This window comes from Micromys minutus, assembly GCF_963924665.1.
Source record: "Micromys minutus genome assembly, chromosome: 22".
Taxonomy (NCBI): Eukaryota; Metazoa; Chordata; class Mammalia; order Rodentia; family Muridae; genus Micromys; species Micromys minutus.
The window spans coordinates 46488207-46501807 of record NC_137957.1 but is presented as its reverse complement, the minus strand read 5'-3'; the positions used below and the strand labels follow the sequence as shown (position 1 = coordinate 46501807).

The 13601-nt window shown below is 46.3% G+C and overlaps 1 protein-coding gene across 2 annotated transcripts in view; it reads right to left on the bottom strand.

Annotated features, from left to right (window-relative positions):
* Window positions 1-13601, bottom strand: part of RFX4 (regulatory factor X4) — a gene marked incomplete at both ends in the record, with an annotated part of 143313 nt that overhangs the window by 51909 nt on the left and 77803 nt on the right. The window contains 4 exons of one of the 2 annotated variants that reach the window (XM_080935059.1): window positions 3345-3508; window positions 8593-8670; window positions 9280-9493; window positions 11112-11206. In XM_080935059.1, the coding sequence (XP_080791185.1) occupies window positions 3345-3508; window positions 8593-8670; window positions 9280-9493; window positions 11112-11206 (551 nt within the window). Of the gene's footprint in view, window positions 1-3344; window positions 3509-8592; window positions 8671-9279; window positions 9494-11111; window positions 11207-13601 lie in introns of those variants that run through there. The other variant, XM_080935058.1, reaches the window with a different exon arrangement.

The following is a 13601-nucleotide window of genomic DNA, read 5'->3' as shown; positions in this document are numbered from 1 at the left end:
AATTGGAGTTGGCAGATGGGAGTCAAAAGGACAGAAAGTCATTAAGGGCAAAGGGAATGTGAACACTGCTGTCAATCAATTCAGCCTAACGGATGTTTACGGAACACGTCACCAAGGGACACCTGAGGGCACAGAATTTCTAGTCTACACAGAACACTCACCAAAATACTCCATGTTACAGGCTACTAAACAGGCTTAAATAAACATAAAAGATCTGATTTCCTGCAATGTGTGCAGTCTGACTGCAGGGAAATTAAAATTCAAGCTAATAGCAGATTAATATCTTGATAACCTCTATTACTTGAAAGCTAAATATTTTCTTCTTAAAATAATCTATAGATTAAAGAGAAAGCCATAGGGAAAAGTAGAAATATTTATAAATTGAGATATGAAACCCACAACAAAGCATTAGCAATTCAGATCTAGCAATACATTTTAAAATTGCGATGAAATATATTTATCCTGAAGATGAAAGTCTGCTACAATATTTAAAAATAAAGCATTATGAAATATACATCATTTGAAGAATAAGGAGGGGAAAACGTAATATGGTCTTGAAACAAACTAAAATGTCTAACAAAATTCAAAATACTTTCTGGATTAAAAATTCTCAGCAAACTAACAACGGAAAGGAATGTTGCTGACCCGATGATTCTTCACATTTACTGTGAATGCTATGTATGTTCCCTTTAGGGACTGGGAAATATGAAGGCGCCCATTGCCACTGATAAGTATTGCCAATGTAGTAACATTGTGTATGAAAGAGGTATAGAGATTGGAAACCAGAAAACAAAATGGCCTCAAACCCTAGATTATACATTAATATCCAACAAGAAGTCCCCAAAGAAGCTGCCATAAAAATATTAAAATAAGCGACTTTAATAACATCTTATGACAAAGGATTCACACACAAATCACAGTCATGTTTTCATAAAGTAGTGACGAGTGGTTGGAAACTGAAGAAGTGCTGAAGAGAATCCACCCACATAAAATAAGAAATATAAACCACGTTCATGGATCAGATCAATACTAGTAAGATATTGATTATTTCTAGCTTTATTTATGAACTCAGGCAATCTTAGTCAAAATCCTACAGGACACTTTAAAGATGGTGCAAATGTTATCTGCCACAATAAAGGATTGACATTGAAAAATAATAAGTCACATCTCTTATCACTCGTTTGAGGTTACTATAAAGGCAATTATAGGCAAGACAGCAACTACTATAGGTGGTGGTGGTGGAGGTGAACTGTATAGAGGACAGGCACATCACCAAGTCTGGGAGTGTCTCTACACATGTCAGGCCAACTCTCTACAAAGCAATAAGGAAACTCAACTGAAAAAGTTCACCCTTATAAACAAATGGTGTCAGAATACTTGGCCATCATCTTTAAAATTCAAAAATAAAAGCCTGATCCCTGCACTTCCCATCATATTACAAAACTGAAAATCAAAAACCAGGTCTAGAGGTGCCTTCTTGGAGTCACAGCTACCTAAGAGGCTGAAATGAGAACAGGAGACCAACCTGGGGGGAAGCATGTAACACAGTGGTAGAAGACATGCTTAGCATTTCTGCTGGCTTCAGTCTCCAGCAACACACACTCACACACACACACACATTCACTCACATGAACTTACACTCAGACAGCAGAAGCAATGCTAGTGGACTCTTGAGAAGAAATGCTTCAAGTAACAATATCTAACCACAAACAATACAACTCAAGGGTAGTTCTCAACACTCAACAAGTCTTAAATGTTCTTTTTAAAATTCTTATGGCAAGAGATCTTCAAGGGGAATTATAAAATAGGTAGGAAATAATACTAAATTAGTGCATGCCAAACTCTATGAGATGGTGCTAATAGTGTTAGGAGAAAATGCTCAGCATGCATAAGGTCCTGGGTTTGTTCCCTGGCATCATATAAAAACTGGGCATGGTTGTGAACATTTCTAATCCCAGCACTCAGGACATAGAAGCAGAGGATCAGAAGCTTGGGGTCATCCTTGGCAACACAGTGAGTTTGAGGCTAGCCTGGACTACTTGAGACCTGTTCCACAACTGACTGACTGACTAGCCTAGTAACTAAATAAACCAGTAACCCTCTAGGAATTTCTCCTATGCATACATCCCATGTGGCAGAACATAGGCTCACTCAGAACTGGTGAAGGTGACCTTATTGGGAATAAAGGGTCTTTTTGTCTAGGGATAATTATGGCTTTTCCAGTGGAGCGCACCTTGGGTTAGCCAAGTGGGCTCTAAGTCACGGGTATCCCAGTGAGAGAGAAGCAAACAAAGGTATGGGGCAGGAGATGCTGAGTCGATGGGAGCAGAGATTCCAGCTGAAGGCCAGAAGACAGTAGCAACTGCTGGAAAGCACTGAGAACCAACAGAGGGCCCGGGACAGACCATCCACGGGGCCTCTGTGACGACACACTACCTGCCAGCACTTTGACTTGGCACATCCAGCTTATTTCCAAGGGACACTCAGGAAAGTGTGACCAGGTAAAGAAGACTCCAAAGGCTTACTCTGCGCTACCTATTTTGTGATAACTTTTTAACACCAGCCACCGGAAACTAATGTATTCCATGTCACCCCTCACGGCATCCCTTGTAGTCAATTAGACAGAAAATCCCAAGAGAATAACTAAAATTCAACACGGAAGAAGCTTACTAGGTTACAAAACAATTATAGGCCCGAAGGGCATGGCCCCTGAAACAAAGGTCCCTGGAAGTAGGAGGTCTTATTTCCGGGGGACAGTTGAGAACGGCAGGGACATGCAGAGAAAACCCACAGGGAACCCATCCCACACTGAGGTGACCTGGAGGGGCAAGGGAGCAGAGTCCTGTGCAAGACACAGCTGGCCAAAGAGACGGCCCCCGTCTTCACTGTCCTTCCCTCTTCCTGGGAAGGAAGTTCGAGATTGGTACCCTGGAACATGATGTAGAAGGTAGAGAAGCTGCTCAGCCTAAGCACAAGGTGCAGTGGTCTTGTGTGAGGAAAGCCAGGCACAGATTAGTCTGCTCAGTGATAGCATCTCAGTAAGACACAGGAGTAGTGCTCTGTGTCCTAGTGACATGTGAACAGCACGTGGAAATGGTGGCACTGCTGTTTGCCGTGTACCATTCTCTACCTGGGAGGTTCACACCATCTTCAGAGTAGAAACATTTTATTTGCGTCCACAACTACGACCTTTGATTTGGAAAAGTCCATCATTGTTGACGATCTTTACAAAGGCACCGTTTACTACAGCAATAGTAAAACAAAACAAAACAAAAAAACAGAAACCAAGGACTAGCTGGTGCCTGGGCTCCCCCCAAAGGGAGGCCTAGACCGAGCCGACTCACCTGTCCGGCAATGCCTGCAGCACCGTGGGCATCAGCACCCCGGAGATGGCCTTGTACAGGATGGAGTCACACACGCCCACGATGTTCACCACCGTGGAGGAGCCTAGCACAGGCAGCATGTGGGGCGGCATCCCTTGCCAAAAGTGCAGAAGGAAACTTTGAACCTGCATTAACCCACAGAGAGAAGAGGGTTCAGACAAAGCCGTCCCTGCAGAGCCTTGCTACTGTCTCCACAGAACGGGCCGCACGGCAGCATCTTTACCTCCTTCCGCCACGGCAGCGGGAGCTGTGGGGAGACCTGTCTGCCCATGCGGGACACCTGCCTGCCTCTGCAGCCTGGTGTTGGGCTTGCTCACTGTGCGCTGAGTTAAGTAGGGAGGACTGGACGGGTTTTGTTGTTGTGTTGTTTTGGTTTTTAAAGGGTCAGAACACTAGCACCCGTTGTTCTTCCGGCCGCCTGGTGGCTCCTGGGTGTGCTGAGAAGGAAGGGATAGTAGCTGGATGGAGTAGCTACAAGTTGAGAGGACAAGAGGTATTTGCTCCCTGCAGAGTCCCCCACATTCAAATGTGTGTCCCAAACCCAGGCGACGTGCAAGAAACTTCTCACGCGCCACACTCCCATTTCCTCAAAGTGCCTGTTGTCATTATCATTATGGGGCCACCGGTGGTGACAGCGTCACAGTAAGCTAGAGGGGCATGTGGAACGGCCTGTGACTGGCCTTCTCCGTGGTCTCCAAGACACAGAGCACTGCTCTGCTGGACACTCATGATGGGACTGTCATTGGCAGGAAGCTCTGAGCAGGAACTTAGAGAAGCAAATGGCTGAGTGGATGTTCCAAGAAGAGCATGCCTTGGTGACCCCACTCCCATGACTTTTATAGTATGGTTTGAAAAAGGTAGAGGGATGGGACGGGGAGGGGAACAGAAAACAGTAAGTTTATATATACAGCAACATCCCTGGAAGCCCATCACGAAGCTGGGATCAGCCAACCCTGGATTTCTGGGTTAAGGATACTTCTTATTATAGGTGTTTGATTCTCCAAAATATGTTGTTGATTCCCATAAACCCATACTGATTCAGTGTGGGAGACATTACCTGACCCTTTCACCTGACTGCTTTGGACCTGGTCTTTCTTCTTCATTTTGTTTTGTTTTGTCCATTCCTCCCTCCCTCCCTCCTTCCCTCCCTTCTTAGAGACTGCCCCTGGGGACCAGAGACAACACAGTATTGTCCCATGTGACCCTGCTGAGGATCACAGCACTGAGCATCTGTGCTCCGACTTACAGAGTTTCTAAGTTCATCACCAGAGCAGAGCAGCATCCAAAAGAGGCAGCGGAGCATGAATCCGTCCACTGCTAGTGTCATGGTTGTCTTCTTACTTGGTAACTGGGGTTTCTAGCTTATTCCCAGGGCCCATGTCTTCCTCTGGGCTGCTGTCACTCTACTCCTTTCTGTCTCTACCCAATGGCCTGTGCCACCCTTCAGATCCCTCCCAGGATCAGGTCCCATATCCCAGCTTATCCCTGGGATGAGGCATTGACCTCGAGCCAGGTACTAGACTCTCTTGTTTGAGTTTCGCACTGTAAGGAGCCCCACCCACCTATTTCATTCCTAAGAGTTGGTACAGTCTGAGCACATCTGCTTTCCTTGGCTTTGCTCAGGTTCAGCCCTGCCTGCCCCTATTTTCTCTTAATTGTCAGCTTCCAGCAAAACATCTGGAAAAGGTCAGCTGTTGTGTAGGATAAAGCAAATCCATTGAAAGACGTGAGCAGGCATCTGTCAGAAGCCTGCTCAAGCCACACAAGGATCCCTTGTCAGTCCCCAAGTTCTTGGCAGCTGTCGTATCAAGTGTCCTATCCAGCTTTGACCCTCCCTTTCTGCTCCGTTCTATGTCTCAGAGTGTCCCAGGGTTTCCTGTCCTTTGGGAAGGAAGGAGAATGGGATGACTAAAGGTGTTGAGACCTGGAGGCCAGCTGAGGAATGGGACATAGGCAACATGTCTGTTCAGGACAGACAGCTGCCCTGGCCTCCCTGTGGACCGGGTAGGTAGGGAGGGCAGATGAAGAGCTGAGGTTCGTGGTTGAGTGGACAGGCAGAGGGTTGTGCCAATGTTAAACTTAGGGCATGGGATTAAAGGCTCTAGTTTAGCCACATAAAATCAAGTCAATCCGACCTTGTGCTCAGGAGTGGCCCCTTTAAGATGGGTACAATGGCTTCTACCTATTATTAGGATGAAGTAAGATGACTTATGTAAATGCCTGCACTGTGTAGGCACTGGATAAATGGGACTATTATTAGATGACAGGAGGAATTCTGGTAAGCTCTCCTCACCCCTTGCATGCAATTGCAGCGAAGGGATCAGGAAAAGGGTTAATCACGACCATTCAACGTCAGTTGTCCGGATGATCCATCCAGTCTTTAGACTCTCGTCCTTTCCTCTTTTGGTCCAGGAGAGCGTCAGATTTTTATTTTTTTAATTTTTAGTATTTTATGTGCATGAGTGTTTTGCCTGCATGTATGTCTGTGTATCACATGAATGCCTGGTGCTGGAACCTGGTGGTGAACTTCTATGTAGGTGCTGGGAATCGAACTTGGCTCCTTTGCTACAATAACAACAAATATGATTAACCACTGAGCCAGCCCCCTTTTAAAAGAACACCTGCACAAGATTATTTTTTATCTCTTTTCCTTGTCCATATTTAGTTTATTGTTAACATATTGGCAACATGTAGAGAGACAGCTAATGACTTGCAGTTGAGTATTTCATTGGCATGGCATTAGAAAGCGCTCAGTAAAGCAAGTTACCGATATGCCTATCATCTTTTGTTTTTGCACGAACGTGGACACTTTACATAAACTGCTTAATACACACCCCAATTTTGCCGTATCATCACTTATAATTGCCAGTTTGGGGGGCAACATTAGAAAAGGCTCAGAGGCAGAGAGTGCTTTTCATCAAAGTCACAGGACAGCAAACGAAGGCTTGGGGACCCAAACATGGCGCTTCAGACTCTCTGGCTCATTGAGCTATATGTACTGCCTGGAAAGGATCCCTACAGGAATTTGTGCGGCCTGTACTTGCTTGGCCATGTTCTACATGAACTGTACCTGTCTGTTCAGCAATCACCTGTCTGCCAATCCAAACATCCAGTTATACAACCAACCAGTGTGCACTGGGAACCTAGGAATACAGTCAGCCAGGAAAAGCAGTGAACGGGATGGACAACGTCCCTGCCTATAGGGGTTACTCTGCGATACTTGGGGCAAACAACGCATTTACAGAGAAAGCCATGTCCCCAGGAGTAAATATGCCCCCCTTCACTGTGTTGTGGCTGGGTAGACTGAACCCTGTTTCGCTTAGCCACCTTAGAGGCTGCCAGCTGACAGCCATGCCAGGGGAGTAGAAGGGACATCAGACTAAAGGTGTCAGGTAGCAAAAGGACTAGTCATAACTAGCTGTGTAACCTTGGGTAAGTCCCTTTCTTCTCTGGGTGACTGGATAGCTAAGAACTGCAAGCCTTTGTACGAGCATTTACAGTTGACAAGCCTTGTGTCTCCCCTTCTTCTGACCCTGTGGATCACATTGGCGCTGGTTCATTTTCTTGGCTGAGAAATCCATACTTGCAATGTAGATCCAGGCCTTGCATTTCCTTTTCCCTTTGGGGTGCTTTGCCCCTCATGAAGTTCCTGAAACCCCCATATGTTCCACATTCGACACTTAGCTTTGCATGCCTCCTTTCCTTATCTCTGAATAAGTCTGGGTGTTGCTTATGTCTCTAAAACTAGTAAGTACCATACGGCAACACTCGATAACCACTAAGTGTTGGAGGGAAGGGAACCGGCATGGTGGGTATGAGTTCTGAGTTGAATAGAGTTGCACGTGAAGGAAGATAGTCACAGCAGCTGTGGGGGTTCATGCATATCTCTCAACCATGTGTCGAGCAAGATGGAGCCCAGTCTTGCCAGTCACACAACAGTGGTGTGTTTTATCCCTAAGATGAGAAGGTGAAGAACAGGGTGTGCTTTCCCTGTGGTCCTCTGGACCCTGTGGTCCTGAGCCATACAATAGAAGCCTGGGTCCCTAAATCACCCCTAGACATCACCCTCCCAACTAAAGAGCAACCGCATTAGATTGTGGCATGAGTAAGAGAAAAGCTTCCACGAAGCTAAGACTTGGGGGCTCATTTGTTGTAGCAGCTGGCGTTGCCTTAACTGGACGTAATTCATTACTTGCTGATTCAGCAATTTTTTAAACATGAGTTTGAGGCCACCTTAGACAACAGATTGAGTTCCAGGGCAGCCAGACTTACACAGTAAAACCCTGTCTCAAAAAACAAAGCCAATCAACTAAACAAAAATCACCGAAATGGGCACTTTAGTAATTTGGGAGAATTCACAGGACATTTTAGAGATGTAACTCTCAAAGGCCGAGAGAAGGAAGAACAGTCTGTTTTTACCAACATGTGACCGTCTCTTCTGGTGCAGTGTCTAGGAGGCAGGTGATGGTGGAAACACAATAAATAGGTGGCCCGACTAGCCACATACAAAAGGAACCTCAGAGATATTTTCCAACAGTGACTGGATTTTTTTTTTTCTAATTCATGCAGAACCAAGTTCTCCTCTCGCTAACTGAACATCCATGTCCAGGCCTCAGGTGCTGCTGCTGCTGCTGCCACAGTTTCTGACTGAAAGACGCTGTCTTTAAACTAAGCCCTCTGGCCTGGAAGGCGAGGGAAGAGGGTTTCAGCATCCCTGTAGGTACAGAGATACCACAGTTCTCTTCTGCTACCCCATTTCTGTTCTTCTTGAATGCATATTTTTAGAGCAGAAGTGAAGTGGCCGTATTGATGGACTTTGGTGGAAATGGAGACCAGTCCTTGAGGGAGGAGGGACGGTAATCACCCTAAAACCAACGATCTCAGGAAAAGGTTGAAACCCGCTATTATTTAGCTTCTCGGACTCCATACTTGCAGGTGTGCTGATAGGCTGGCAAGATGGTCTTCTATAGTCATTCTATAGTCAAAATTGAGGAAAAGCCACCACTGCCTGGTGTGCATGATGACCTCTGTCAGATCAGATTAGTAACAGTGGCCCTGTCTGGCAGCATCACTGGGAAGGGTAAGCGGTCCAGTGGCTACCAGTGGCTTCTAGACACCAGGCCCTGCACCCGGTGGGAGCCCAAAGTAGGAGTGGGCGTGAAGTACAGCATCTTAATAGAGTATTCTCAGCTCAATGCTGTTGACCTACCTCATCAAAGTTGGCTCTTATTACAGTGTCCAGGATCCTCTGACAGTGTGTTCTATACATCATAATAAAGGTAGACACCTGTGGGGTGAGCAGAAGATCAGTGAGAAAGGAAGACATTAGTACACAGTGTGGCTGCCCTGGGAATCTTAATGTTATCACCATCTACCCCACTGGAGGGATGAATTCCACCCTCCATCCATGCACCCTGAAAGACCCGAAGGGGAATTGTTGCCCTTGAGTGATGTGCCATGACCCTTGGCTTCCTGCTCTGTGTTCACATGGCACCCAAATACCACCCGCAGTACAAAAGCACCGGTTTTACTCTGCTCCCATCTTGCACCTTGAGACCCTTGGGCTTTTGGAAAGATAAAAATTAACATGGTCTCCATACTTGTGCGCCCAGCACACTGCAGAGTGTTTAGCATGCGGTACAGTAGGGCTGAGGGGGTTAAATTCTCCTTGTGGCTAAGATGCTGAAAAAAATAAATAAAACAGAAGCCAGTCTATCGTTGGCAAAATGCTTCTGCAGAAATGACTATAGACATTTTGTGTCTATGAAGTCTCTGAAATGTACGAGAAAGAGAGAAGGACAGAGGGAGGGAGAGAGATGGAGAAGGAGACAGAGAGGGAGGGGCATAGACACAGAGAGAGACAACCATCCCCAGCAATTGCTCCGGATGAGGTTACCTTCTCCTCGGGAAGACTGGCTGGCAGATTTAGGTCTTTGACGTTTGGAAAGTCTGGCAGCAATGTCCCAAGCTTGGACCGGGGAGAATAGGCCACTGTCTGCTTGGTCACTTCTCTCTTGCCTGTCTCACTCACCCACGCAGCTCCTTTCTTTGAGTACATCACATCATAATACTGGGAGCTTTCCTTCACTGCTATGCCATAGTAATGGTACCTAGGACCAAGGGACAGACAGGTAAGGGCCCACATGGATCGTCATTAGACAGAGGTGTCTTGGGTCGGAGAGTGTTGTCCAAAAACCAAGCATGACTGGACACATCCAAACCCGGGGCCGAAAGAGTTAACTCTTCTATAAGGCTTGACATCTCTGAAATCTACAATTAAGCCAAAGTTGCCAGCCATCAGTCAGGCAGGTAAAAATAACTAAAATTGCCTCCTCCAGAAAATGTTCAGTCAAATACTTTGCAAAGCAAAAGAGGGATGAGAAATGTTCCATTTATACCTGATCTCGAATGTCTACCAAGTACCTTCCCAAAGGTACCTAACAGTTGAGTGTCCATCTCTGTGGGGACCCAGGCGGCAGATGGTATCCATACATCAGTAAAACTTTTACCTGGTCATGATTTCCTTTGTTAGTAAAGGCTAGCCTCAAAGAGCTATGATTTTTATGTATTTTATTTTATTATTATAAATTTGGAGACCAGATTTGACTATGTAAGTCTGCCTAGCCTGAAAGTTGCTATTTAGACCATGCTGGCCTCAAACTCCAGACCCCCACTTCAGAGCCCCTGCCTCCCAAGTGCTAAGATCAAAGGTGTGTGCCCCCAACACCCAGCAAACGCTTTAATTTTAAAAAGGCTCATCCAGTGCTTCATTTGACCCTGACCAGAACTTTTTATTAACTCACAATGGGCATAATCATCCCCGGCACGCTTCTAGTTACGCCCAAAGAGAGGAGGAGGCTCGTCTTTAGGAGGTGGAGGTAGTTGCTGGGGGTGTGTGTACTTCAGGTAACTGCCGAACACTGGAGTTCTGAGCACTTTGCAAAATATTTTATTCACATTAATTTGAAAATGAGCTTATAAAATTAAGGACTGCTGTGGTCATCGTAAAGATGAGAAGATGGGAAAGGGAAAAAAAATCAACCAATTTGCTCAAGAGTGTAGAGTGATTCCAGGCAAGAAAAGGTTGTGAGCCAGTCTGTCTACACAGCCACTTCGCAGCGCTGAGTTTATTCAACGTGCAGATTCCTAAGCACCTTCCCAGAACCCACTGAGTCAGAAAGAACATCTGAGAGGGAGATCTGTGGATCAGCCCTGGGAACAGCACAGGCCACAGTGAGGTGAGGTTCACCAGCTTGAGATCCATGATGTGAAGGACGGACACACACTGTCTTCTCTCACAAAACCCCCAGGAGGCTAGAAATAACTCTTCACGTTTTATAAACAAGGAAACTAGGTTCTAGAGGGTTTGAGTGATGTGCCCTAATCACCCAGTGAGGAGGCGGCAGAGGTAAACTTCTAACAGGCTGTGCGTCTCTAAGTCAGCCAGTGGTTCCCACAGTTTATTAACAATAAGAATCACCCAGAGTGCGCACGGCAGCATCCTGATCCCCAAGATTCCGATTTCATGCATCTAGGATGGGCTTTGACTGTGCAGTGGAAATGCTGTGCTAGTTGTGGCCTGGTTCTCAGAAACCCTGGACAACTTTCCTCTTCGGACACGTGGCAGTGGGGATGGGGAAGCATTTTGAGTTTCGGGAAAGGTGCTCACGGGGAGGGAGAGACAGGTGCATGTAACCTTCCCTTTCGCAGCCCCCTTCCTGCTGGTACCATTCTGTGAAATTTCTGCCCAGTGGGCAGCTTGCCTCCATCTGCATGACTCCTGGGATGAAGAACTCAGGCCCTCCGAAGGCAGCCCAGTTCATTTCAGCCGATGTAGTTACCAGAAGGTTCTTTGTGTTGAGCTAATATCTACCGTCTGGGCCTTCTACTTCCCAACTGTCATGTAACTGCCTTTTCATCTGTGGGCAGTCTGTGGGGGGAGGGGCTGGTTCCAGGGACTCCAGAGGTACCTTGTGGCGGAAAGACAGTTATAGCACACCTCCTTAGCTTGAAAGTGTTCTTTATAACTTAAGGTCAAGACAGTCATAGCTTAATATGACATTATGAGATATCTATTTCCTGATTAACCTATGCATGTGGCTGAGATCTGCAGTGACAGGAAAGGTGCTATTCTGGTCTGGTCCCGTCTTGGTTTTGCTAGTTAGGTTCTGGAGGGATCGTCAACACTCCTCGGCAGACGGGCCTGTGTTTCATCTATGGGGTGGATTTGCTGAGGGATTTTGAGAGGCCATGCTGTGGGATGGAGACTCAGTCTACAGCTGGAAAGAGCCTTTAGATCAGCTGAACATGTGGATCCTCTTGGAGACGGCAGCGTATGGCTCTGAGTGAGCAGAACTTTAGAAATGACTGCTCCCCAGTTTGCTGCCATGTAGGTGAAAGACAAAGAGCCGGAGCAGAATGACAGGCTCTCTCAGAGGGGGCCCTTCTCCAAGTGCAGGCTTGTTCTATTTCTGCCCTTTCTGGTTCTCCACATTTACCAACTCTTTCTGCCATTCCCGTTCTCCTTAGAAATCAGAAATTGCATATTGGAGCCAGTGGTTTTCCAAAGACCACGGGCTAGACCAAAAAATTTCCATTCGTTTCCATCTATTTAGCATCTTTCTACTCAGCCCCTCCCCCCACCTTGACAAGGTCTTGCTGTGTAACTCATGTGGCTGGTCTTTAAACATGTTGGCCTCACACTCCTGCCTCAGACTCCAAAATCTTGGGAAGGCTGGAAGATGCCACCTTCCGTGGCTCAAATCTGGTTTATCCAAAATTTTGAATAATCAACTTTTCATCACCAGCAAACAGTTTTTAAAAAAATCTGATTTTTGCACTCTATCCTTACTGAAGTTGCAACCTTGTTTTTAAACAAAACACTGGAATCTTTCTTTGTAAATGAACTTAAGTAGTTTGTTCTTCAGTGTAGTTACTCTGGGAAATAAATCATTGAGAAATTACCTCAAGTTGTCCTTTGTTCAAAAATTTTCTGGACAGTCCTTTGGAACTTCTCTCAAGAGCTTCTGATACACACACACACACACACACACACACACACATATACATACACACAGATACATATGCACATAGACACAGACACATACACATGCATATGTAGACACACAGAGACAGACACACACAGAAACATATACATAGGCACCTATATATGCATATATAGACATATAGACACCTATATACGCATATATAGAAACACACACACACACAGTCTTATTTTCAGACTGGACCATAACAGGGTTTTCCAAACTTTGATCATCTGATTTGTTTCCTTCCTTTCCTAACAAAAACCCAGGTTGTACTGCTCAGTGGCCAGAATGAGTCCTAGTGGTAGGAAGCTCTGTCTCTTGGGGCAACAGTGTGTGGGTGTGCTTCTAACCTTCCTCCTCCCCGAACCCATGTCCCCATAACCCCCTCCACCCAGACATGACTTCTGTGTCCTATATGGAGATGTGATGCTCCTTTTTGAGGTCTCTATGTTTGCTGGCTCATTGGCTGCCCCGCTCATGGTCGGTCCTCAAAGGTCTAGAATGCTGCCTAAGAGGAAGGCACCCTCTAGTGGAGTCAAGGTGCACATTAGCATAATGAAGGTTCTTAGAAGTCTCCCAGGAACGGGAGCTGTTGAACTGGGGCTGGCCAAACTTGTGTGGCCATGTCCCTCTTCCAAGTGACACTTCCTGTCCCCTGAAAGTTTCTAAACTATTCTGAGAGGCAATTCGTGCGTATCTTCGATGGAGTAGGGCTGGCTGAACCCTAAGATCTGATGCGCACCTGGGAGACAGGAGTCCTCATAGGGCTTTACTTCCTCTGCCCTTCAGCACCAGCTCCTCCAAAAGATCTTCCCCATCCTCTCCCCTTTCCTTACTCTCAGCTAAGATGTGACATGTAAGTCTTCTTTTCATGTCTGTCTTACATGTCAGAATGTTCCTCACAAGCCAGGCATGATGGTACAGGACTCTGCTCTCATGTGAGAGGTCCAGGCAAGAGGACTGTGGAAGTTCGAGTTTACAGACTAGGATCCTGTCTCAGCAAGTGTTGGTGGGCCGGAAGAAGCCATTACGGCAGGGGGAGGGGTCCCCTGTAGATCCCCTATCCCCCCAGGTTGTTGGAGCCGGTTTGTGCCTGTGCCCACTGTACACTCTCAGAGCAGAAGTTACTTCATGGAACGCTCCAAGCAACCTGGAAATGGTCTGAGAGATC